Here is a 22,535-nt window from a genome sequence, read left to right as displayed (position 1 = left end):
GGTATCTAAATCCGCGTAGCATGAGAAATAAGGTGGATAACCTTGTTGCAATATTACAGATTGCCGGGTATGATGTTGTGGCTGACACTGAATCGTGTCTGAAGGGTGGTTGTAGTTGGGAGCTGAATGTCCTACGTTATGCATTGTATCGGAGGGCTAAGAAGGTAGACAGAGGGGGTGGCGTGGCTCTGCTGGTAAAGAATAGCATCAAATCAGTGACATAGGATCAGAAGATATTGAAACCCTGTGGGTTAAGTTAAAAAACTGCAAAGTAAAAGGACCCTGATGACCGTTATATACAGTAGCTGAGATGTGGACCACAGATTACAATAGGAAATAGAAAAAGCATGTCAAAAGAGCAAACACAAGGAAATCTGCAGATGCTGGAAATTCAAACAACAACACACACAAAATGCTGCTGGAACACAGCAGGCCAGGCAGCATCTATAGCACTGTCGACATTTCGGGCCAAGACCCTTCGTCAGGACTAACTGAAAGGAAAGATAGTAAGAGATTTGAAAGTAGTGGGGGGAGGGGGAAATGCAAAATGTTAGGAGAAGACCTGAGGGGGTGGAGTGAAGCTAAGAGCTGGAAAGGTGATTGGCGAAAGTGATACAGAGCTGGAGAAGGGAAAGGATCATGGGACTGGAGGCCTCGGGAGAAAGAAAGGTGGGGGAAGCACTAGAGGGAGATGGAGAACAGGCAAACAACTAAATATGTCAGGGATGGGGTAAGAAGGGGAGGAGGGGCATTAACGGAAGTTAGAGAAGTCAATGTTCATGCCATCAGTTTGGAGGCTACCCAGCCGGTATATAAGGTGTTGTTCCTCCAACCTGAGTTTGGATTCATTTTGACAATAGAGGAGGCCATGGATAGACATATCAGAATGGGAATGGGACGTGGAATTAAAATGTGTGGCCACTGGGAGGTCCTGCTTTTTCTGGCAGACCGAGCATAGGTGTTCAGCGAAACAGTCTCCCAGTCTGCTTCAGGTCTCACCAATATATAAAAGGCCACACCAGGAGCACCAGACGCAGTATACCACACCAGCCGACTCACAGGTGAAGTGTCACCTTACCTGGAAGGACTGTCTGGGGCCGTGAATGGTGGTGAGGGAGGAAGTGTAAGGGCAGGTGTAGCACTTGTTCCATTTACAAGGATAAGTGCCAGGAGGGAGATCGGTGGGAAGGGATGGGGGGGGATGAGTGGACAAGGGAGTCGCATAGGGAGCAATCCCTGCGAAAAGCAGAAAGAGTGGGGGAGGGAAAAATGTGTTTGGTAGTGGGATCCCATTGGAGGTGGCGGAAGTTATGGAGAATTATACGTTGGACCTGGAGGCTGGTGGGGTGGTAGGTAAGGACAAGGGGAACCCTATCCCGAGTGTGGTGAGGGCAGATGTGCGGGAAATGGGAGAGATGCGTTTGAGAGCAGAGTTGATGGGGGACGAAGGTTCCTTTGTTTAAAAAAGGAAGACATCTCCTTCGTCCTGGAATGAAAAGCCTCATCCTGAGAGCAGATGCGGCGGAGATGGAGGAATTGTGAGAAGGGGATGGCATTTTTGCAAGAGACAGGGTGGGAAGAGAAATAGTCCAGGTAACTGTGAGAGTCTGTAGGCTTACAGTAGATATCAGTAGATAGGCCGTCTCCAGAGATGGAAACAGAAAGATCAAGAAAGGGGAGGGAGGTGTCGGAAATGGACCAGGTAAATTTGAGGGCAGGGTGAAAGTTGGAGGCAAAGTTAATGAAGTCGACGAGCTCAGCATGCGTGCAGGAAGCACTGCCAATGCAGTTGTCGACGTAGCAAAGGAAAAGAGGGGGATGGATACTGGTATAGCCTTGGAACATGGACTGTTCCACAAAGCCAAAAGGCAGGCATAACCGGGACCCATACGAGTGCCCATGGCTACACCCTTGGTTTGGAGGAAGTGGGAGGAGCCAAAGGAGAAATTATTGAGAGTAAGAACTAATTCCGCTAGACGGAGGAGAGTGGTGGTAGAGGGGAATTGGTTAGGTCTGAAATCCAAAAAAAAGCGAAGAGCTTCGAGACCATCTCGGTGGGGGATGGAGGTATATAGGGACTGGATGTCCATGGTGAAAATAAGACGGTGGGGGCCAGGGAACTTAAAATCATTGAAAAAATTCAAAGCGTGAGAAGTGTCACAAACGTAGGTGGGAAGAGATTGAACAAGGGGGGATAAGACAGTGTCAAGGTATGCAGAAATGAGTTCAGTGGGGCAGGAGCAAGCTGAGACAATAGGTCTACCTGGACAGGCAGGTTTATGGATCTTGGGTAGGAGGTAGAAACGGGAAGTGTGGGGTGTGGGAACTATGAGGTTGGTGGCAGTGGATGGGAGATCCCCAGAGCTGATAAAGTTGGTGATGGTACAGGAGACAGTGGCCTGGTGCTCCTTAGCTTTTTCAAGTATCTAAAAAAACAAAAGAGATGAGAATGGATATGGAACTGCTAGAAAATGAGACAATTACAAGGGAGAAGGGTGCTCAAAAAACTGAAAAGCCGAAAGTACACAAGTCACCCAGACCATATGAACTGCACCCTTTGATTCTGAAAGAGATAGCAGTAGAGATTGTGGAGGCATTATAATAACTTTTCAAATATCATTGGACTTTGGCATGGTGCCAGAGGAATGGAAAAGTGCAAATGTCTTTAAGAAAGGAGGAAAGCAGCAGAAATTAAATTATAGACCAGTTAGTCTGACCTCAATGATTGGGAAGATGTTGGAGTCAATTGTTAAGGATGAGGTTACCGAGTACTTGGTGACACAGGACAAGATAAGACAAAGTCGCAATGGTTTCCTTAAGGGAAAAACTTACCTGATGAACCTGTTGGAATTCTTTGAGGAGATTACAAGTAGAATAGATAAAGGGGACATAGTGGATGTTGTATATTTGGACTTTCAGAAGGCCTTTGACAAGGTGCCACACATGAAATTGCTTACCAAATTAAGAGCCCATGGTATTTGAGGAAAGTTACTGGCATCAGCTGATTGGTAGGAGTCAGCAAGTGAGAATAAAATGATCCTTTTCAGGTTGGCTGCCAGTGACTAGGTGTGTTCGCAGGGGTTGATGTTGGGACTTCTTTTTATGCTGAACATCAATAATTTAGATGATTGAATAGATGGCTTTGCTGCCAATAGACAACAGGCAATAGGTGCTGGAGTAGGCAATTTGGCCCTTCAAACCAGCACCACCATTCACTGAGATCATGGCTGATCATCCACAATCAGTACCCCGTTCCTGCTTTCTCCCCATATCCCTTGACTCTACTATCTTTAAGAGCCCTATCTAACTCTTTCTTGAAAGCATCCAGAGAACAAGCCTCCACTGCCTTCTGAGGCAGAGCGTTCCACAGATCCACAGCTCTCTGGGTGAAAAAGTTTTTCCTCAATTCCATTCTAAATGGCCTACCCCTTATTCTTAAACTGTGGCCTCTGGTTCTGGACTCCCCCAACATCAGGAACATGTTTCCTGCCTCTGATGTGTCTAATCCCTTAATAATCTAATATGTTTCAATCAGATCCCCTCTCATCCTTCTAAATTCCAGTGTATACAAGCCCAATCGCACCAATCTTTCAACATATGACAGTCCTGCCATCCTGGGAATTAACCTCGTGAACCTACGCTGCACTCCCTCAATAGCAAGAATGTCCTTCCTCAAATTTGGAGACCAAAACAGCACACAATACTCCAGGTGTGGTCTCAGTAGAGCCCTGTACAACTGCTCTTTGCTCCTATACTCAATTCCTCTTGTTATGAAGGCCAACATGCCATTAGCTTTAGGTACAGCAACCTGCTGTACCTGCATGCTTACTTTCAGTGACTGATGAACGAGGACACCTAGATCTCGTACTTTCCCTCTTCCTAACTTGACACTATTCAGATAGTAATCTGCCCTCCTGTTCTTGCCACCACACATTTATGCACATTAAACTGCATCTGCCATGCATCTGCCCACTCACCCAACCTGTCCAAGTCACCCTGCATTCTCCTAACATCCTCCTCACATTTCACACTGCCACCCAGCTTTGTGTCATCTGCAAATTTGCTAATATTACTTTTAATCCCTTCATCTAAATCATTAATATATATTGTAAATAGATGCGGTCCAGGCACCGACCCTTGCGCTACCCCACTAGTCACTGCCTGCCATTCTGAAAGGGACCTGTTAATCCCTACTCTTTGTTTCCTATCTGCCAACCAATTTTCTATCCATGCCAGTACCCTAACCCCAATAATCTCCTATGTGGGATCTTATCAAAAGCTTTCTGAAAGTCCAGGTACACTACATCCACTGGCCCTCCCTTGTCCATTTTCATAGTTACATCCTCAAAAAATTCCAGAAGTAGTCAAGCATGATTTCCCCTTCATAAATCCATGCTGATTCGGACTGATCCTGTTACTGCTATCCAAATGTGCCACTGTTTCATCTTTTATAATTGACTCCAGCATCTTCCCCACCACTGAGGTCAGGCTAACTGGTCTATAATTCCCTGCTTTAAAAAGTGGGATAACATTAGCTACCCTTCAATTGTCAGAAACTGATCCAGAATCTATAGAACATTGGAAAATGATTACCAATGCGTCCACTATTTCTAGAGCCATCTCCTTTGTCAGCCACGGTTGCCCCCTACTCTCCTTAGAATCTTTCTGCCTCTTTGGAATGAACCGATCCTGCACCTTCTGCATTATTCCCAGAAATACCTGCCATTGTTCCACTGTCATCCCAGCTAAGGTATCTTTCCAGTCAACTTTGGCTAGCTCGTCCCTCATGGCTCCGTAGGCCCCTTTGTTCAACTGTAATACTGACACTTCCGATTTTCCCTTCTCCCTCTCAAATTGTAGATTAAAACTTAACATATTATGGTCACTACCTCCTAATGGCTCCTTTACCTCGAGTTCCCTTATCAAATCCAGTTCATTACATAACACAAAATCCAGAATTTCTTTCTGCCTGGTAGGCTCCAGTACAAGCTGCTCTAAGAATCCATCTCGGAGGCACCCCACAAACTCTCTTCCTTGGGGTCCAGTACCAACCTGATTTTCCTAGTCTACCTGCATGTTGAAATCTCCCATAACAACCATAGTAATGCTTTGTGTCATGCCAATTTTAATTCTTGATTCAACTTGCACCCTATATCCAGGCTATTGTTTGGGGGCCTGTAGATAACTCCCATAGGGTTTTTTTGCCCTTACAATTTCTCAGTTCTATCCAACCTGACTCAACATCTCCTGATTCTATGTCAAGTTTGCAGATGATACAAAGATTGGTGGAGGGGCAGGTAGTGTTGAGGAAAAAGGAAGGCTGCAGAAGGACTTAAACAGATTAGAACTGGTGAGGACTCACCTTGAATATTGTGAACAATTTTGGGCTCCTCATCGAAGAAGAGATGTGATGGCATTGGAGAGGATTCAGAGGAGGTTCACAAGGATGATTCCGGGAACAAAGGGGTTATCATATGAGGAATGTTTGAGAGCTCTGGGTCTGTACTCACTGGAATTTAGAATAATGGAAGGGGGGGAATCTCATTGAAACCTTTCAAATGTTGAAAGGCCTAGACCGGGGGTCGGCAACCCGCGGCTCCGGAGCCACATGTGGCTCTTTTACGTCTGTGCTGCGGCTCCCTGTTGCTTTGAGAAATAATTGGTTGTGGCGACCCTTTTCCTGGCACATCCGAACCGACTCACAATTAGATAGCCTACGGGGGTTTGCGAGCACAGAGCTTTGGAGCCTCTGCGCCATGGGGGCAGGTTGACAGAGGCTTAAAAGTGAGGCTGAAGATTTTGAATAAAGTTTTTTCCTTCGACTGCAGTTACCGACTCCGTGTCGTAATTTTAGCGCTGCATGTAGCACACCGCTACATGGTCAGTATTTAATTAAAATGTATTTTATGTTGGTTTGTTAGTTTTTGAAATGTAAATCTAAATTTGAAGATTATGGTGATCTTGTACAATCTAAATAAGACATTGTGGCGACCCATTTCCTGACACATCTGAACCGGCTCACAATTAGCCAGCGTTCAGGCTAAGGGAGATAGCCTACGGGGGTTTGTGAGTACGTGTCTTTTGCAGCATCCGCGCCCATGGGGGGCGGGTTGAGGGAGGCTTAAAAGCAAGGCTGTTTAGTTTGAATAAAGCTATCTTTGACTGCAGTTTACTGACTGCGTGTAGCACACCACTGCAACGTGTTTTTATCGCTGGCTGTCCAGAGGGGAGGTGCTGAAATGCTTTGTCGCGTGTCTGGAAGAAGTGAAAACTTTCCTGGGCAGCAAAGGGCTCACCTTTCATGAGCTGGAACAGCCAGAGTGGCTGGAAAAGCTACACTTCATGGTAGACATGACAGCGCACCTGAACACGCTGAACACAGCTCTTCAACGGGGTAAGGACGTACAGCCCTGCACATGTTGGAGGATGTTTTGGCATTCGAGCGCAAGTTGACAGTGCTTGCCAGAGATTTACAGAAAGGCACATTGTCTCACTTCCCCAATTTGAGAGAGTTCAAACAAGGTCACGACTTGATAAATTCGGAGTATTTACATTTGGCAATCATCGCAATGCAAACATCGTTTGGGAAACGCTTCTGTGAGTTCAGAGAGGAAAAAAACACATTATCCTTCCCGGTCACTCCCCTAAGCATCGATCCATCCCTACTGAATACGACTGCATTGTCAGGTGTGAGTCAACCTGAACAAGGATGATAAATATTTTAATTGCCTATTATTTTGCGTATATTTATATGTTTTCATTGTTCAGTGAAATAGTCCTTTTATTTTTCAGGTTGACAGCTGGCTGACGTTATTTTTGGTTTGCTGCTGGCGGCAAATTTAAGTTTGGCGTTTTTCATAAATACAAGAAGGACTCAAATAGACATTGAGTATTTTACTTAAAAGTAACCTTCAACCCAACGTCTTTTTTTCGGAGGTCAAAATGTTTTTGTTGCATGCAGAAATGTAATTTCGTTTTCTCTGCAGGAGTTCATCAATTTCATAAATGCAACACATTATAGTTTGTTTATACATAGCATAAAGGCAAAACAAAACGTTGTATGCAGTATTATTTCATTTTAAATGTCAAACGGGTTTTGCGGCTCCCAGTGTTTTCTTTTCTGTGGGAAACGGGTCCAAGTGGCTCTTTCAGTGGTAAAGGTTGCTGACCCCTGGCCTAGACAGAGTAGATGTGGAAAGGATGTTTCCCATTGTGGGGAGTCTAGGACAAGAGGGCACAGCCTCAGGATAGAGGGGCATCCATTTCAAACAGAGATGTGGAGCTAAAGGGTGGTGAATTTGTGGAATTTATTACCACAGGCAGCTGCTGAGGCTAGATCTTTGGGTTATTTAAGACAGAGCCTGATAGGTTCTTGATTGGAAATGGCATCAAAGGGAATGGGGAGAAGGCCAGGGAGTGGGGCTGAGGAGGAGAAAAAAGGATCAGCAATGACTGAATGGTGGAGCAGACTCAATGGACTGAATGACCTAATTCTGTTCCTATGTCTTATGGTCTTATAGTAACAATTAGTGTATCGCTATTACATCCTTGCTGTGTGATGTGTGTATTTTGTAACTGAAGCTGTGTGTTACCTGGATCGCCTGTGTCACCTTTCTCTCCACGTCTGCCATCTCTGCCAGGTGGGCCTTGGTTGCCAGGTTTACCATCCTGACCATCAGGTGCACGGCACTCAGCAGCAGCAGCAGTTTCTGCCATCAGCAGGAACAGCACCAGTCCAACACACTCCATTGTGCCTGCACACAACAGAAAAACACACAGCATCACAGAAAAGTTAGCGTCCGTAGTCTTGCAGATGAACATATCTGCTTGGAACATACATATTGACACCTCCATATAAGCAAGCATTGCACTGAAGCAATTGCTGCCCTCTCTGAAGTGAATCAACAGCTCACCCCCAACAGTCTATATCTTCAAATCTTGGAATTGTATGGAGTGTTGGCGCTGTCGTGTTGTGGTATAATTCAGAAAATGGGGACAGAACTTGTGCCTAAAAGCAAGTATCCCTTTGAAAGGAAGGAGGATTTTTGATTGTGTGAGACAGAATATTAAACCTGAGTGGATCACAAAAAGAACAACGGATGCATGGGAAGTGAGTTTCTGAACTTGACTGTCATCTTTTAATTTCTGATTTGATCATCTGAGAAACAGCTGGTTTAAGGATGTGGAGGGCTGGTGGGAAAAGAATAGCATCCTTTCACACACACATAAGACATAGGAGCAGAATTAGGCCATTCAGCCTATCAAATCTGCTCCACTATTCCATCATGTCTGATCTCGGATCCTACTCAGCCCTAGGAAACTGTCAACTTCTGACTGAAGTATACCCATGGGCTTGGCCTTCACCTCAGTCTGTGGCAGAGCATTCCACAGATTCACTACTATCTGGCTTTACTCCTCTAGTTCTAGATAACCCCACCACAGAAAACACATCCACCTTAACTAGTCCTTTCAATGAGGTTCCAATGAGATTCCCCCAGCATTCTTCTAAATTCCAGTGAGTACAGGCACAAAGTTCCCAAACACTCTTCATGTGTTAACCTCTTCATTTCTGGAATCATCCTCATGAACCTCTTCTGGACTCTCACCAATGATAACACATCTTTTCTGAGATATGGGGCCCAAATCTGTTGACAATACTCCAAGGGCAGCCTGACTAGTGTCTTATAAAGCCCCAGCATTGTACCCTTGTTTTTATATTCAATTTCCCTTGAAATAATTGCCAACATAGTATTTGCCTTCTTTACCACAGACTCAACCTGTAAATTAACGTTATGGGAGTCTTGCACGAGGACTCCTAAGTCCCTCTGCACCTCTGATGCTTGAATATTCTCGCCATTTAAAAATAGTCCGCACTATTATTCTTTTTACCAAAATGTATGAACCATGTATGAACATTTCCCAACACTGCATCCCATCTGCCATTTTTTGCCCATTCTTCCAATTTGTCTAAGTCCTGCTGCAATCGCATTGCTTCTTCAGCACTACCTACCCCTCCACTTATCTTCATATCGTCCGCAAAGTTTGTCACAAAGCCATCAACTCTATTATCCAAATTATTGACAAATAATATGAAAAGTAGTGGTACCAATACTGACCCAGAAGGAACACCACTAGTCTCTGGCAGCCAACCAGGAAAAAACCCCTTTGTTCCCACACACTGCCTCCTGCCTGACAGCCATGCCAGTATCTTTCCTGGAACACCATAGGATTTTATCTTATTAAGCAGCCTCATATGTGACACATTATCAAATGGCTTCTGAAGATCCAAGTGAATGACATCCACTACCTCTCCTTTGTCCATCCTGCTTGCTACTTCCTTGAAGAATTCTAACAGATTTGTCAGGCAAAATTTCCCTTAACAGAAACCATGCTGAATTTGACTTACTTTATAATTAATCTCTCAGTATCCCAAAACCTCATCTTTAATAATGGATTCCAACACTTTCCCAATCACTGAGGTTGGGCTAACTGGCCTATAATTTCATTTCTTTTGCCTTCCTCCCTTCTTAAAGAGTGGAGTGACATCTGCAATCTTCCACATATCTTAACAAGATGAACCCATCCATGGAAGAAGTGGAGTGAAGGTCATCATCTGGTTCTGCCAGTGCAACCATCCCTCTCAGCCTGAATGGCTACAGCACCATTAACTCAATCCAGTTTACACTCTGCATTCTGATGCACATCCATCAGAGTCAGTATCTTGTGACATGGTTGACAAGGGCAAGGAAAATCCCAAGCAGCAGTGTTAATCCTTTATTAACACATTGACTCAAACAGTTATGTTCTAAGCTTTAAGGGTTCCTACACTAGATAAGAACATCTGAAGCTTTTTATGATCTATAATTACTGTAATATGATCCTTCAAGTTTTGGGTTTGTAGTCATGATGCTATAATTGCTTCTGTAGAAGCAGCTCATGAGCAATATTCATTTGCCCAATAGTAAACCTTAATTTTTTTTACCAGTCATGGAATTTGGAAAATGTTTGTAAATGATGTGAAAATTGGTGGTGTTGTGGATATTCAGGAAAGTTGTCTAATGCTACAGCAGGAGATAGATCAAATGGAAACTTGAGCAAAGCATTAGCAGATGTTGCTAATGCAGATGAAGTTTAGTCCTGACAAGTGAAAGGTAATGCAGTTCATAAGGGAGAATGAGGAAGTGATAAATAGGGGCTACAGGGAGGTAAATTGCAGGGGGCAGGTAACTGGGTGACTGTCAGGAGGAGGAAAGGAAATGGGCCACGAGTGTGAAGTACCCCTGTGGCTATTCCCCTCAATAATAAATATACCACTTTGGAAATTGTTGAGAGGGTTGACTTACCAGGGGAGAGCCACCGTGATCAAGTTTCTGGCACTGACTATGGCATTGTGTCTCAGAAGAGAACAGAGGTGAAGAGGTCTAACTGATGATAGGAGATTCCGTAGTCAGGGTCACGGATGTCTTGGATCAGGCCCGCACTGTTCTAAAGGGGGAGGGATGACCAGCCAGAAATCTTGTACACGTTGGTACCAATGACATAGATAGGAAGGGTGAGGAGGTCCTGAAAAGAGATTTTAGCGAGCAAAATCTGAAAACCAGGACCTCCAGAGTAATAACCTCTCAATTGCTGTCTGTGTTATGCACCAGTGAGGGCGAGAATGGGATGATTTGGCAGATGTCTGTGTGGCTGAGGAACGGGTGCAGAGAACAGCGTTTCAGATTTATGGATCATTCGGATCTCTTCTGTGGAAAATATGACCTGTACAAAAGGGTTGGGATACACCTGAACCTGAAGGAGACCATTATCCTTGTGGGTAGGTTTGCTAGAGCTGTTTGGGAAGGTTGAAACTAATTTAACAGAGGGTAAGAACCAGAGTGATAGTGCCGAGGGTGGGGTAGTTGGTTTGCAAACAGGTGCAATATGTAGTGAGACTGCTAGCAAGGACAGGCTGATGACAGGGCAAAATTGCATTCAATGGTATGAGTTGCAATGTAAAAGCCAGACAAAATCAAAACAGGTAAATTATGACTAAAGATGTTATACTTGAATGTATGCAGTATACAAAATAAGGCTGATGAAATTACAGATTAGCATGAATGATGTTGTGGGCATCACTGAATACTGGCTGAAAGAAGATTATAGCTGGCAGCTTAACATCCAAGAACACACATTGTATCAAAAGGACAGGCAGATATGCAGAGTGGGAATATTAAGGGAGTCAGTGACAAGTAATTTTCCACATTTGGAAAGTGCAGGATATATATATATATATATCCCAAAGATATATCATACCAAAGAAGTATTTTAAGGCAGTACAACACAACTGTGGCTAACAAGTCCAAACCAACATAAAACCAGGGGAAAATCTTGTCTAACGAACTTGCTTGGATTCCTTGAAGAAATAACATGCAGGATAGACAAGGGAGAATTGATGGATGTTGTGTACTTGGGTTTTCAGATGGCCTTTAACAGGATGTCACACATGAGGCTGCTTAACAAGTTAGGAACCTGTGGTATTACAGGAAAGACTCAAGCATGGATAGGGCATTAGGGATTCAAAGGAGGCAAAGAGTGGGAATAAAGGGAGCATTTCTGGTTGGCTGTCAGTGACTAGAGATTTTCCACAGGGGTCTGTGTTTTTGACCGTTTCCTTTTACAAGGATAGATTTGATGGCTTTGTGGCCAGATTTGTAGATAATAGGGATAGATGGAGGGGAAGGTAGTTTTGAGGAAGCACAGAGACTACAGAAGGACTTAGACAGACTAGGAGAATGGGCAAAGAAGTAGCAGAAGGACTGGAGTGTCGGGAAGTGTATGGTCTTGCACTTTGGTAGAAGAAATAAAAGTATAGTCTACTTTCTCAATGGCGAGAAAGTTCAAAAAATATGGGTTGCAAAGATACTTGCAGGATTCTTTAAGGGTTAATTTGCAGGTTGAGTCAGTAGTGAGGAAGGCAAAGACAATATTAGCATTCATTTTGAGAGGACCAGAATATGAAAGCAAGGACGGAATGCCAAGGCTTCATAAAGCACTGGTGAGGCCTCACTTGGAATATTGTGAGAAGTTTTGGGCCCCTTGTTTAAAAAACAGATATACTGATATTGAAGAAGTTTCAAAGGAGGTTCACAAAAATGAATCCATGATTGAAAGGCTAGATGAGCGTTTGGTGGTTCTGGAATTCAGAAGAGTGAGGGGTGACTTCATTGAAAACTATCAAATTTTGAAAGGCCTCGACAGCATGGATGTGGAAAGGATGCTTCCTATTGTGGGGAAGCCTAAACCAGAGTCTCTGACTGTCTACACGATCAATACCTCTCATCATCTTGTACACCTCTACCAGGTCACTTCTCATCCTCCGTCACTCCAAGGAGAAAAGGCCGGGTTCACTCAACCTATTCTCATGAGGCATGCTCCCCAATACAGGCAACATCCTTGTAAATCTCCTCTGCACCCTTTCTATGGCTTCCACATCCTTCCTGTAGTGAGGTGACCAGTACTCCACATAGGGTCTGACTCAATGACCAAATGGCTCTAATTCTGCTCCTGTACTTTATGATCAATTTGAGAAGTCAAATAGGGGTAGGACACATCTTGCAAATGGCAGGGCACAAGTGAGTGCTAATGAGCAGCATGACCTGAGTCCAAAGTTCCCTGAAGGCAGGAATACAAGAGGATGGGGTGATGAAGGAGGCATATGGCATGCTTGCCTTCAAAGATCAGAACATGGAATATATGAGTTGGGACATTGCGTTGTCACTTTACAGTGCATTGGTTAGGCCACACAGAGTATTATGTGCAGTTTTGGAAACCAGTCTGTAGGATGAATATAGTTACACTGAAGTGAGTGTAGAGGAGACTCATCAGGATGTTGGTTTGATTGGTGGCCTTTAGTGATAAGGAATGTTTAAAAAGGTATTGTTTGTTTTGCCCTGGAGTCCAGGAGATACCAAACTGATCTGAGGTATATCAAATTCTATATGTCATGGAAAGGGTACATGGTCAGAATCATTTCCCTCTGTGGAAGTATCAAATGGAAAGGGTACATGGGCAGAATCATTTCCCTCTGTGGAAGTATCAAATGGAAAGGGGACATGGGCAGAATCATTTCCCTCTGTGGAAGTATCAAATGGAAAGGGGACATGGGCAGAATCATTTCCCTAGGTGGAAGTATCAAAAACAAGAAGGCATAGATTTAAGGTGAGAGGAAGGAGAATTAAAGGGATTTGAGGGGAAAGTTTTGAGGGACCTACATCACAAACTGGTTCATCCTGTCCATCAGCAGAAAATTTAGCAGGCCCTGTGTTGGTCTCATTGGTACTCCATGCTCACAAAAATGTTATCTGATCCCAGTGAACAGCCTAAGATGAAAAACATTAACAATATACTATTATTTTGGTATATAATGGAACAAAAGTTCTCTTGTTATTCCTGCACATGGCTACAGAGGTGTGGGAAGTTATTCATGCTCTCCAAGCTTTCCTCATCAATACTAAATGTCTCTGTGCATACGCATTGAGTCATTGAATTGTAGAGTACAAAAAGGGATTCCCTGATCCACCATGAACATGCTCACCATTCTGTCCATCTATACTAATCCATTTGCCCACCTTCGGTGCATATCCTCCCAAACTTTGCCAATTCAAGTACAGATTCCATGCCTATAATTCTTGGGCAACACCTGAAAAATGCTGGAGGAACTCAGAAACTTTTGAAGGGAAATAAACAGCAGATATTCTAGGCGAAGGCCATTGGACTGTTTATTTTCCTCCTGATTTGCTTCTCCAGGTCAAGATTTCCAGCATCTTCACAACCTCTTATGTATTTACAACTTTGTTTCTAATTAGCATAGAAATCATAGAAACATACACCATTTCCATGGGAATCCAAAAAGAACAGCAAATATTAGAAATCTGAAATAAAAATACCAGGAAGTTGAACAGGTTAGCATTGTAAGAAAGGTGGATGAGCTTAGCGCATTGACTGATACCTGGAAATATGATGTTGTAGCTATGAGTGAAACATGGTTGCAGGAGGGGTGTGATTGGCAACTAAATATTCCTGGATTTCATTGATTCAGGTGTGATACAATCGGAAGGACAAGAGGGGGAGGTGTTGCATTGCTTGTAAGAGAAAATATTACAGCGGTGCTCTGGCAGGATGGATTAGAGGGCTTGTCTAGGGAGACTGTTTGGGTGGAATTGAGGAATGGAAAAGGTATAGTAACACTTATAAAGGTGTATTATAGACCACCTAATGGGGAGCGAGAATTGGAGGAGCAAATTTGTAAGGAGATATTTGTAGTAAACACAGGGTTGTGATTGTGGGAGATTTTAATTTTCCACACATAGACTGGGAAGCCCATACTGTAAAAGGACTGGATGGTTAGGAGTTTGTAAAATGTGTGCAGGATAGTTTTTTGCAGCAATACATTGAGGTACCAACTAGAGAAGGAGCGGTGTTGGATCTCCTGTTAGGGAATGTGATAGGTCAGCTGACAGATGTATGTGTTGGGAAGCACTTCGGGTCCAGTGATCACAATAGCATTAGCTTCAATATAATTATGGAGAAGGACAGGACAGGACCTAGAGTTGAGATCTTTGATTGGAGAAAGGCTAACTTTGAGGAGATGCGAAGGGATTTAGAGAGAGTGGATTGGGTCAAGTTGTTTTATGGGAAGGATGTAATAGAGAAATGGACATCATTTAAAGGTGATATTTGAGGGTACAGAATCTTCATGTCTCCGTTAGGTTGAAAGGAAAGATTAAAAGTTTGAGAGAGCAATGATTTTCAAGGGATATTGGAAACTTGGTTCAGAAAAAGAGGGGGATCTACAATAAATATAGGCAGCATGGAGTAAATGAGATGCTTGAGGAATATAAAGAATGTAAAAAGAATCTTAAGAAAGAAATTAGAAAAGCTAAAAGAAGATGCGAGGTTGCTTTGGCAAGTAAGGTGAAAATAAATCCAAAGGGTTTCTACGGTTATATTAATAGCAAAAGGATAATAAGGGATAAAATTGGTCCCTTAAAGAATCAGAGTGGACAGCTATGTGTGGAGCCAAAAGAGATGGGGGAGATTTTGAACAATTTCTTTTCTCCGGTGTTCACTAAGGAGAAGGATATTGAATTATGTAAGGTAAGGGAAACCAGTAGAGAAATTATGGAAACTATGACGATTAAAGAGGAGGAAGTACTGGCACTTTTAAGGAATATAAAAGTGGATAAATCTCTGAGTCCTGACAGGATATTCCCTAGGACCTTGAGGGAAGTTAGTGTAGAAATAGCAGGGGCTTGGACAGAAATATTTCAATTGTCATTATAAATGGGGATGGTGCTGGAGGATTGGCATATTGCTCACATTGTTCCATTGTTTAAAAAGGGTTCTAAGAGTAAACTTAGCAATTATAGGCCTGTAAGTTTGACATCAGTGGTGGGTAAATTGATGGAAAGTATTCTTAGCGATGGGATATATAATTATCTGGATAGACAGGGTCTGACTAGGAACAGTCAACATGGATTTGCATGGAAGGTCATGTTTGACAAATCTTATTGAATTTTTGAAGAGGTTACTAGGAAAGTTGACAAGGGTAAAGCAGTGGATGTATGGACTTCAGTAAGGCCTTTGACAAGGTTCCACATGGAAGGTTAGTTAGGAAGTATCAATCATTAGGTATTAATATTGAAGTTGTAAAATGGATTCAACAGTGGCTGGATGGGAGATGCCAGAGAGTAGTGGTCGATAACTGTTTGTCAGGTTGGAGGTCGGTGTCTAGTGGTGTGCCTCAGGGATCTGTACTGGGTCCAATGTTGTTTCTCATATACATTAATGATCTGGATGATGGGGTTGTAAATTGGATTAGTAAGTATGCAGATGAAGCTAAGATAGGTGGCGTTGTGGTTAATGAAGTAGGTTTTCAAAGCTTGCAGAGAGATTTAGGCCAGTTAGAAGAGTGGGCTGAATGATGGCAGATGGAGTTTAATGCTGATAAGTGTGAGGTGCTACATTTTGGTAGGAATAATCAAAATAGGACATACATCGTAAATGGTAGGGCATTAAAGAATGCAGTAGAACAGAGTGATCTAGGAATAATGGTGCATAGTTCCCTGAAGGTGGAGTCTCATGTGGATAGGGTGGTGAAGAAAGCTTTTGGTATGCTGGCCTTTATAAATCAGAGCATTGAGTATAGCAGTTGGGATGTAATGTTAAAATTGTACAAGGCATTGGTAAGGCCAAATTTGGAGTATTGTGTGCAGTTCTGATCACTGAATTATAGGAAAGATGTCAACAAAATTGAGAGAGTACGAAGAAGATTTTCTAGAATGTTACCTGGGTTTCAGCACCTAAGTTACAGAGAAAGGTTGAACAACATAGAACATAGAACATAGAATAATACAGCACATTACAGGCCCCTTGGCCCACCATGTTGTGCCGACCCTCAAACCCTGCCTCCCATATAACCCCCCACCTTAAATTCCTCCATATACCTGTCTAGTAGTCTCTTAAACTTCACTAGTGTATCTGCCTCCAGCACTGACTCAGGCAGTGCTTCCACGCACCAACCAATCTCTGAATGAAAAACCCTCCACCAATATCCCCCTTGAACTTCCTTCCCCCTAGCTTAAAGCCATGTCCTCTTGTACTGAGTAGTGATGTCCTGGGGAAGAGGCACTGGCTGTCCACTCTGTCTATTCCTCTTAATATCTTATACACCTCTATCATGTCTCCTCTCATCCTCCTTCTCTCCAAAGAGTAAAGCCCTAGCTCCCTTAATCTCTGATCATAATCCATACTCTCTAAACCAGGCAGCATCCTGGTAAATCTCCTCTGTACCCTTTCCAATGCTTCCACATCCTTCCTATAGTGAGTCGACCAGCACTGGACACAGTACTCCTAGTGTGGCCTAACTAGAGTTTTATAGAGCTGCATCATTACCTCGTGTCTCTTAAACTCTGTCCCTCAATTTATGAAAGCTAACACCCCATTAGTTTTCTTAACTACCCTATCTACCTGTGAGGCAACTTTCAGGGATCTGTGGACATGTACCCCCAGATCCCTCTGCTCCTCCACACTACCAAGTATCCTGCCATTTACTTTGTACTCTGCCTTGGAGTTTGTCCTTCCAAAGTGTACCACCTCACACTTCTCTGGGTTGAACTCCATCTATCACTTCTCAGCCCACTTCTGCATCCTATCAAAGTCTCTCTGCAATCTTCAACAATCCTCTACAACACCACCAACCTTTGCGTCATCTGCAAACTTGCCATTCCACCCTTCTACCCCCACATCCAGGTGGTTAATAAAAATCACAGAAAGTAGAAGTCCCAGAACAGATCCTTGTGGGACACCACTAGTCACAACCCTTCAATCTGAATGTACTCCCTCCACCACGACCCTCTGCCTTCTGCAGGCAATCTAATTCTGAATCCACCTGGCCAAACTTCCTTGGATCCCATGCCTTCTGACTTTCTGAATAAGCCATATTGTCCTCACCATCATCAAGTTCCCTCTCAGTGGTGAATATCAAAGAGAAGTATTCATTGAGGACCTCGTTCACTTCCACAGCCTCCAGGCACATCTTCCCACTTTTATCTCTAATCAGTCCTACCTTCACTCCTGTCATCCTTTTGTTCTTCACATAATTGAAGAATGCCTTGGGGTTTTCCTTTACCCTACTCACCAAGGCCTTCTCATGCCCCCTTCTTGCTCTTCTCAGCCCCTTCTTAAGCTCCTTTCTTGCTACCCTATATTCCTCAATAGACCCATCTGATCCTTGCTTCCTAAACCTCATGTGTGCTACCTTCTTCCACCTGACTAGATTCTCCACCTCACTTGTCACCCATGGTTCCATCAACCTACCATTCTTTATCTTCCTCACCGGGACAAATTTATCCCTAACATCCTGCAAGACAATAGACAATAGGCGCAGAAGTAGACCATTTGGCCCCTCGAGTCTGCACCGCCATTCTGAGATCATGGCTGATCATTTACTATCAATACCCAGTCCCTGCCTTGTCCCCATATCCCTTGATTCCCCTATCCATCAGATATCTATCTAGCTCCTTCTTGAAAGCATCCAGAGAATTGGCCTCCACCGTCTTCCGAGGCTGTGCATTCCACACCTCCACAACTCTCTGGGAGAAGAAGTTTTTCCTCAACTCTGTTTTAAATAACTGACCTCTTATTCTCAATCCATGCCCTCTGATCCTTAAACATCGACCACATGTCCATAGTACATTTCCCTGCAAAAAAATCATCCCAGTTCACACCCGCAAGTTCTAGCCTTATAGCCTCATATTTTGCCCTTCCCCAATTAAAAATTTTCCTGTCTCCTCTGATTCTATCCTTTTCCATGATAAAGGTCAGGGAGCAGCGATCACTGTCCCCCAGATGCTCACCCACTGACAGATCTCTGACCTGACCCAGTTTGTTACCTAATACTGGATCTAGTATGGCATTCCCCCTAGTCGGCCTGTCAACATACTGTGACGGGAATCCATCCTGGACACACTTAACAAACTCTGCCCCATCTAAACCCTTGGAACTAATCAAGTGCCAATCAATATTAGGGATGTTAAAGTCACCCATGATAACAACCCTGTTATTTTTGCACCTTTCCAAAATCTGCCTCCCAATCTGCTCCTTGGTATTTCTGCTGCTACCAGGGGGCCTATAGAATACCCCCAGTAGAGTAACAGCTCCCTTCCTGTTCCTGACTTCCACCCATACTGACTCAAAAGAGAGTCCTGCTACATTACCCACCTTTTCTGCAGCTGTAATAGTATCCCTGACCAGTAATGCCACCCCTCCTCCCCTTTATCCCCCCTCTCTATCCCTTTTAAAGCATTGAAATCCAGGAATATTGAGAATCCATTCCCGCCCTGGTGCCAGCCAAGTCTCTGTAATGGCCACTACATCATAATTCCGTGTATGTATCCAAGCTCTCAGTTCATCTTTGTTCCTTTGTTCCTGATGCTTCTTGCATTGAAGTACACACACTTTAGCCCTTCTACCTTACTACCTTTAAACCCTTTATTCTGCTGCTCTTTCCTCAAAGCCTCTCTATATGTTAGATCTGGCTTTACTCCATGCACTTCTTTCACTGCTCTATCACTCCAGGTCCCATCCCCCTTGCAAATTAGTTTAACCCCTCCCAAACCATGCTAGCAAACCTACCAGCAAGGATATTGCTCCCCCTCGAGTTCAGGTGCAACCTATCCAATCTGTACAGGTCCCACCTTCCCCAGAAGAGATCTCAATGGTCCAAAAATCTAAAACCCTGCCCCCTGCACCAACTCCTCAGCCATGCATTCAACTGCCATCTCCTCCAATTCTTACCATCACTATCACGTAGTACTGGCAGCAATCCTGAGAATGCCACCCTTGAGGTCCTGTTCTTCAGCCTTCTGCCCAGTTCCCGAAACTCACACTTCAGGACCTCATCCCTCTTCCTGCCTATGTCATTGGTACCAACATGAATCACGACTTCTGGTTGCTTTCCCTCTCATACCAGGATGTCATGCACCCGGTCAGAGACAACCCGGACCCTGGCACCCGGGAGGCAACAAACCACGTGGGTGTCCATCTCACGTCCACAAAATCTCCTGTCTGCTCCCCTGACTATTGAGTCTCCAATGACGACAGCTCTCCTCTTCTCCGTCCCATCCTTCTGCATCACAGGGTCAGACTCAGTGCCAGAGGCCCTGCCACCGTGGCTCACACCTGGTCGGTCGTCCTCGCCAACAGCATCCAGGACAGTAAACTTATTATTCAGGGGAATGGCTACAGGGGTGCTCTGCACTACCTGTCTACTCTCCTTTGCTTTCTCCCCTCGGACTGTCACCCAACGACCTGCTTCCGGCAGCCTAGGTGTGACTACCTCCCTGTAGCTCTCATCTGTGACTGTCTCATTTTCCCTTATGAGTCGAAGGTCATCCAGCTGCTGCTCCAGATTCCTCATATGGTCTTCCAGATCACCCAGCCGCAAGCACTTCCAGCAGGTGTGACTCTGCGGGAGAGGGGAGTTCCCCCAAGACTGCCACATCTCACAGTAGAGGCACATCACCGTCTCAGGAGGCATTGTAAAGACTAACTGGGAACAAGCTCATCCTCCGCCTCTTCTTGTCAAAGCCTCTCGAGTCAAAGCCTCAAATCTCCACTCCTTCACTGGCCACTTTCCACAAGCCGCTCCGCTTGAGGTAACCCTCTATTTATTTGTTTGAGCTTTTCAAACTGCTTGGTCACCTGACCTCGATTGCCCAGTCAGCTGCTTTCTGCTGAGTCTGAGCTATTCATCAAGTTAGGTCTTCATTCTTTGGAGTGTAGAAGGTTGAGGGGGCTCTTGATAGAGGTATTTAAAATTATGAAGGGGATAGATAGAGTTGATATGGATAGGCTTTTTCCATTGAGGCTAGGGGAGATTCAAACAAGAGGGCATGAGTTGAGAGTTAGTGGGCAAAAATTTAGGGGTAACACGAGGGGGAATTTCTTTACTCAGGGTGGTAGCTGTGTGGAATGAGTTTCCAGTAGAAGTGGTAGAGGGCATGTTAGATATTGTCATTTAAAGTAAAATTGGATAGGTATATGGACAGGAAAGGAACGGAGGGTTATGGGCTGAGTGCAGGTGGGTGGGACTATGTGAGAGTAAGCGTTTGGCACGGACTAGAAGGACTGAGATGGCCTGTTTCAGTGCTGTAATTGTTATATGGTTATAGACAGCATCTGGGTGAAGAGATTACGCTAAAATCTGTACTGGGCATGACAGAGTGGATGTAGGAGTGATATTTTTCCTGTCAAAACCAGAAGATCACATCTCAGAATATGGGACTGGCTGACTGCAATAGGAAAGAAAATCTTCTCTCACAGGATGATAGATCTCTTGAAACTATCCAAAAGGGTGTTGAAGATCCTTTGCAGTTCATATTCAAGGCACAGATGGATAGAAGGCTCTGGAGGAAAAGACATTGAGTTTTAAAATGAGAGTGAGCGAGATCAACAGATTTTTGGTTACTAAGGGACTGAAGGAATCTGGAGTAGTTCAGGAAGATCACACTGATAAAAACTCCGCCCCTAGTATGAAAAGGCATGGAATGGCCTTTCCAGCATCTGGTTCCGATATTCCACTATCGATCATGGTTGTTTCAAGTGATTCCACTCCGAACAGAAATGGAAAACAAATAGTGACGATGGACAGCTGTCTCTATTGACTTCAGTGGACTGAACATCATGCAGCCCTGCCTAAGGGTCACTTCATTCCATAGAATTTTCACATATCTAGTCAGACCACTGGCATTTCACATCAGATTTTTAACCATCCCTTTACATCAACTCGAACAGTTTAAAAGGAGTTAAAAGCTACATAAGCAAAACATGGATAGAACTTCATATAACAGTTTTCAAAGTCAGTTCAAAAGTGACATTATCTGTAAGTACTTAATCATTAATACTTCATTAAAATATATCACATTATATTCATTCCACTTTCAATAGTGATTCATGGCATGCTGAAGTATGTAATTTCATTATTAAGAGATGCTTTCATGCCAGGACCACCATTATTGTATTTTTTATTGTTATTGTGTACTTTATCTTTATTGTGGTTTTATGTGCTGCATTGAATCTAGACTAACAATTATTTTGTCTGCTTACACTTGTGTACTGGAAATGACATTAAATAACCTTGAATCTTGAAACTTGAAAAAGTGAGAGTACAGAAGTGGACCAAAGTTTGAACAGACTGCTGAAGCTAGATCCCTTGTAACACTACTCTCTTAAATTCTTTGGATGGTTTCTAACTTACAAGAAATGAAGCAAAACAGTCTAAATTCAGAGATTCTGTTCACATATCTGCACATTTCTTACAATATAACTGCATATATTTTCCAATGAACTGTTCTTGGAAAGATCAGAACTTACCTTAAGGAGAAGTCCTTGCTGTAAAGAAAACAGAAGTGGAAGCATTCATGACAACTTCTGCTGAGAGGGAGGGGGGTGGTGACTCATTTGTTGCACAACTTGATCCAGAATTCCCATCAACATGAAGGCAAAGCTGAGCCAAGTAGTTGTTGATGAACATTGGTTGCCAAGTCATCCCACAAGGAGGCTGGCCAAGTAAATGAAGTTATTGACTTTATAAGATTTGGACTAAATATTTCTCCTATAATTTGAGGCCTGTACTTTATTCTGAATCCTTAAATGTTGAGTACCATTTGAAAAAACCTTGAATACCATTTGGAAAAATGTCCCATCAACAGCAGACTGACTGGTGAATGTCCTCAGATCACTTTGTCATTCTCCATCACTGTCACTCCCTGGTCCCAGGACTGGTCCCATCAGTCACCATTTACTTCTAATGTGGATGTAACATTTCCTGACGTTCCCCTTAAGGAGTTGGATACATTCTTGGAACTCTTGACCCTGCCCTCTAACTCAATGTCAAAATGGTCACCACCGACTGGAGGCAAGAGAAGGACTGAATGCTGAGGAACAAACTGGAAACTTATCTGCTGAAGTTACTCTACGAGGTCCTGGGTTCC

General features: G+C 43.6%; 1 protein-coding gene across 2 annotated transcripts in view; it reads right to left on the bottom strand.

The window, feature by feature from the left end:
- LOC132381964 (complement C1q subcomponent subunit A-like) overlaps window positions 1-21,994 on the bottom strand; it is a 30,241-nt gene extending 8,247 nt beyond the window's left edge. The window contains exons 1-2 of one of the 2 annotated variants that reach the window (XM_059951666.1): window positions 21,916-21,994; window positions 7,593-7,754 (exon numbers count right to left, since the gene is read on the bottom strand). In XM_059951666.1, coding sequence (XP_059807649.1) covers window positions 7,593-7,749 — 157 coding nt within the window. In that variant the 5' untranslated portion in view covers window positions 7,750-7,754; window positions 21,916-21,994. Of the gene's footprint in view, window positions 1-7,592; window positions 7,755-20,863; window positions 20,955-21,915 lie in introns of those variants that run through there. The other variant, XM_059951665.1, reaches the window with a different exon arrangement.
- Window positions 21,995-22,535: the final 541 nt, after the last annotated feature.

This window comes from Hypanus sabinus, chromosome 27 (genome assembly GCF_030144855.1).
Source record: "Hypanus sabinus isolate sHypSab1 chromosome 27, sHypSab1.hap1, whole genome shotgun sequence".
NCBI classification, from domain to species: domain Eukaryota; kingdom Metazoa; phylum Chordata; class Chondrichthyes; order Myliobatiformes; family Dasyatidae; genus Hypanus; species Hypanus sabinus.
This window is presented reverse-complemented; position numbering and strand designations above follow the sequence as displayed.